The 4,021-nt window shown below is 41.6% G+C and overlaps 2 protein-coding genes across 3 annotated transcripts; both read right to left on the reverse strand.

Annotated features, from left to right (window-relative positions):
- LOC104719010 lies at positions 244-3,366 on the reverse strand. 2 transcript variants are annotated; one of them, XM_010436841.2, is made up of 12 exons: positions 3,255-3,366; positions 2,837-3,117; positions 2,505-2,738; positions 2,257-2,429; positions 2,116-2,166; positions 1,919-1,987; positions 1,593-1,836; positions 1,261-1,494; positions 1,004-1,176; positions 868-912; positions 698-745; positions 244-564 (listed from the first exon to the last, which is right to left on the reverse strand). In XM_010436841.2, the coding sequence occupies exons 2-12, from the start codon at positions 3,075-3,077 to the stop codon at positions 460-462; spliced, it is 1,617 nt and encodes a 538-aa protein (XP_010435143.1). In that variant the 5' UTR covers positions 3,078-3,117; positions 3,255-3,366; the 3' UTR covers positions 244-459. The 2 variants fall into 2 exon arrangements, with proteins under 2 accessions (XP_010435143.1, XP_010435142.1); XM_010436840.2 differs by having other exon boundaries at positions 2,257-2,432.
- On the reverse strand, positions 3,080-3,802 carry LOC104720393. The gene is made up of 2 exons (XM_019230737.1): positions 3,493-3,802; positions 3,080-3,117 (listed from the first exon to the last, which is right to left on the reverse strand). The coding sequence occupies exons 1-2, from the start codon at positions 3,800-3,802 to the stop codon at positions 3,080-3,082; spliced, it is 348 nt and encodes a 115-aa protein (XP_019086282.1).

Raw genomic sequence — 4,021 nt, forward strand, 5'->3', positions numbered from 1 at the left:
GATGTGGATGCGAAGATAGAGCAAACGTTAGATGTTATTTCATCGTGACTTTAACAAAGAGAAGAAAATGAGAGTTAGATACTTTCAGTTGCGGCAGGGCTTTCATTTCTCAGTTTATAATTCTGTCAGTGATGTTTCTATAGGTAATTTACACTTAGTTTTGATTCCCGGAAAAAAACTATGTGTCTATGGCGACGTTGGACCTGAATTCTTTTATTGTTTCGAGGCAGGGGCAAAAAAAAATTAATGATAATGAAGCATGTGAAATGTGATTACTTCTACGTGATCCGGCCTCCATAAGTAAAAAACATGGTTTTCCCCGAATAAGATGTTGAAAAAGCATTAGTTTAGAGCGTGACTAGATTAGCATAAGTTATAACCCAACAAACCATGAACGTATGAAATGCCTTAGAGAAGAACAACATCCCCATGGGCCATGTACCATTCTTCTTCGTCTAGTTAAGAGTCCTCCTCTACTTTACCATCTTCGGTATCCTCCTCTATTTTACCTTCTTCGGCGTCCTCCTCTACTTTACCTTCAAACTTCCTCTTCTTGCTCGTTTTCTTCAATGTTTTAGCATCAACCGAAGTCAGTAAATAAAAAATTATGCCATCTATTTCACATTTCGGGTCTAGTTGAAGGCAATTGTAGGTTCCAGATTCACCTAAATTCTAAAAATTAGAAATCTAAACTTACCTTTAATTGGTTCTGTTTTGGAGCACCAAACACTGTGTAGTCCAAAGCCTGCTTGACAAACAAGTGTACATCAAGTGGAAATCAGATGTATTTTCATTGAAGTGAGAACTTGAGGCAATTGTAGGTTCCAGATTCACCCAAAATTCTAAAAATTATAAATCTCAACTTGCCTGGTTAAGATTCACCACACCCATCACTTTCACCAAGTCCAGAGCCTGCTTGAGAACCAAAATGTACATCAGAGATAATTCCACCGAAGTGAGAAAAGGAGGGATACATATTTACAGAAGCAGAGAGGTCGCTTACATTATTTTTATGGTCGTCACTCTTGAGATGAATGCTGAGATCTTCGAAGTTTTGGCCAGCAAAAAAGCACATTGAGCAAGACCAGGGAGATTCACCCGTTTCACTGCACTTGTCCTGAAGAACAAGTCTGGTTATCTCCTGTTTACTATCCGTAGACCCTGAATCCATATCATCTGTTGAAAAACCCACATCGAGTTCAGAAAAAGCTCTGCTGGTTATTCAAAGCTGCGTGTGAGAGAGGGTAAGGAAAAACACACCTTCTAGTATGCTTGTCCAGAGCCACTCTTTATCAACCCCAAACAGAAAGCTTTTCCAGAGCCAGGCTGAAGCTGGATCGCGGTGGGGATATGCCAGAAAAATTGTGTATCCATCAAGTTCTATGGAATAAAGAGTACGAGCTAGACTTTCCAGTTCCTTAGGACCAGATATTAGCATTATATTAGCTGGAGGTGGGTTCCTCTCCATCCACATAAACAAATTTGTTTGTAGTTCTGTTTCAGTAAAGAAAACGCAATGTCAAATGGACACCGTAGTGTAAAAGAAAAAACGGTACTAAACTTATATAGAAAGAGATGAGAAGAAGATAAACCTTTCGAATATATAAGAGCGATTCCAGTGGAAGACAGCTCTCGCAAGACACCATCGTCAGGGGCATTAGGGTTGTGTGTTAGTCTGCCAATGGCTGTAATGGTGACAGGACCAGAGACTTCTGAATTCTTCAAAGCGGATAAGATTCTCGGACCGACCTGGCAGGGATCATAATCAGGGGGAATCGGACAACTGTTGATGTTCCACCAAACCAACGTTTTGACCTCCTCGTTTTCTTCTTCTTCCTGCATTGGCATAATCTCGTACTTATATATTTAGTTGAAGGCAATTGGTAGGTTCCAGGTTACCAAAATTCTAATAGCTTGCCTTTAATTGGACCATATCCACCATTTCCGGGTTATGTTCTGGAGTACCAAACACTGGGAAGCCCAAAGTCTGCTTGACAACCAAAATATACATAGTGGAAATCAGATGTAATTTCATTAAAGTGAGAAAGGAAAACTAGAGGCAATTGTAGGTTCCAGACTCATTCTAGATTCTAAAAATTAGAAATCTCAACTTGCCTTAATTTGGTTAAGCTTCATAACATCAGCCATTTTCACCAAGTCCAAAGCCTGCTTGACAACCAAATGTACATCAGAGATAATTTCATGGAAGTGAGAAAGGGAGGGAAACGTATTTTTAGAAGCAGCGAGGACGCTTACATTATTTTTATGGTCGTCACTCTTGAGATGAATGCTGAGATCTTCAAAGTTTTGGCCAGCAAAAAAGCACATTGAGCAGGACCAGGGAGATTCACCAGTTTCACTGCACTTGTCCTGAAGAACAAGTCTTGTTGGCTCCTGTTTATTATTACTCGTAGACCCTGAATCCACATCTGCTGAAAAACCCACATCTAGTTCACTGCTGGTTATTCAAAGCTGCGTGTGAAAGAGGGTAAGGAAAAACACACCTCCTAGTATGCTTGTCCAGAGCCACTCTTTATCAACCCCAAACAGAAAGCTTTTCCAGAGCCAGGCTGAAGCTGGATCGCGGTGGGGATATGCCAGAAAAATTGTGTATCCATCAAGTTCTATGGAATAAAGAGTACGAGCTAGACTTTCCAGTTCCTTAGGACCAGATATTAGCATTATATTAGCCGGTGGTGGATTCCTCTCCATCCACATAAACAAATTTGTTTGTAGTTCTGTTTCAGTAAAGAAAACGCAATGTCAAATGGACACCGTAGTGTAAAAGAAAAAACGGTACTAAACTTATATAGAAAGAGATGAGAAGAAGATAAACCTTTTGAATATATAAGAGCGATTCCAGAGGAAGACAGCTCTGGCAAGACACCATCGTCAGGGGCATTAGGGTTGTGTGTTAGTCTGCCTATGGCTGTAATGGTGACAGGACCAGAGACTTCTGAATTCTTCAAAGCGGATACTATCCTGCGACCGACCTGACGGGGATCATAACCAGGGGGAATTGGACAGCTGCTGATGTTCCACCACACCAACGTTTTCACCTCCTCCTCCTCCTGCATCGCTATTTCTGGACCATCTCGTATTTAGTTACTGTACAACCTTTAAAAAAAATCAAATCATCACATTCAAAACAAAATCGCAGTTAGGTCTCTAATCTAGAACTTAAAACTTCTCCAATCAAACATCATGAGATAAGTATCCGGAGAGATTGAGACGGTTAATTGAAAATCACCTACCTCGTTTATCGTCGAATCGGAAACGTCTGGGAAAGAACGATGGAGCGGCGGAAGAGAGAGAGGAGCGACGGTTTCGGTCGAATCTTGTATGGTATATAATACAGTTCTAAATAATATAAATATTGACAGAGTTGGTTTATGTATGGGCGGGATATTCGTGGCCCATTAGTCACGGTTCTCACTACTAGCGGATCCCTTCGTAACGTAAATATTCCTCTAGAAGTCGGGAATTTTAAACACTGGTGGTAAGTCGATGCCACGGTCTTCATCTTGTGCAGCCAAGGCATGTCGAGAATAACATTGTATACAATCGACTTATCGACGATAGTAAAGTTGATGCAGTGCATTGTTCCACCCACATAAACCGGTAGCATGATCGTGCCTACCATTATAACCGTGTCACCGTCGAATCCGGTGAGAGGTTGAACATCGTTCTCGGACGTCCGCAGGTCGATCTCCATTTGGATAAGCACATCCTTGAAAATAACGTTTACCGAGCTTCCCGTATCGATTAAGATTTTGGTGACCATGCTTTCGCCGATCTCCATCTCGACCACTAGTGGGTCGTTGTGCGGCCCAATTTGACCTGCTGCGTCGGCCTTAGTGAACACGATCGGATCGGAGTTTGTTGTAGGTTACGTACTTTGAGCTAACCATTCACGTTTAACCTCCAATCCCCAGCAATAGGCTTTGATTGAACGAATAGAGTCTCGACAAGTCGCTAGACCGCCCATGATCATATTAATTCTTCGGCTCGGGGTTCTTCT

The sequence above is a fragment of the Camelina sativa genome, chromosome 10 (assembly GCF_000633955.1).
Source record: "Camelina sativa cultivar DH55 chromosome 10, Cs, whole genome shotgun sequence".
In the NCBI taxonomy this organism is placed as follows: Eukaryota; Viridiplantae; Streptophyta; class Magnoliopsida; order Brassicales; family Brassicaceae; genus Camelina; species Camelina sativa.

Excerpts from the sequence above, each read along its gene's own strand:
- LOC104719010 (XM_010436840.2), bottom strand. The coding sequence starts at position 3,077 with ATGCAGGAGGAGGAGGAGGTGAAAACGTTGGTGTGGTGGAACATCAGC. Across the intron at positions 2,433-2,504 it reads CTGGACAAGCATACTAGGAG|CAGATGTGGATTCAGGGTCT; the intron begins GTGTGTTTTTCC and ends TGGGTTTTTCAG. Across the intron at positions 1,495-1,592 it reads CGCTCTTATATATTCGAAAG|AACTACAAACAAATTTGTTT; the intron begins GTTTATCTTCTT and ends TTACTGAAACAG.
- LOC104720393 (XM_019230737.1), bottom strand. The coding sequence starts at position 3,802 with ATGGAGATCGGCGAAAGCATGGTCACCAAAATCTTAATCGATACGGGA. Across the intron at positions 3,118-3,492 it reads GGCATCGACTTACCACCAGT|GTTGTACAGTAACTAAATAC; the intron begins GTTTAAAATTCC and ends TTTTTTTTAAAG.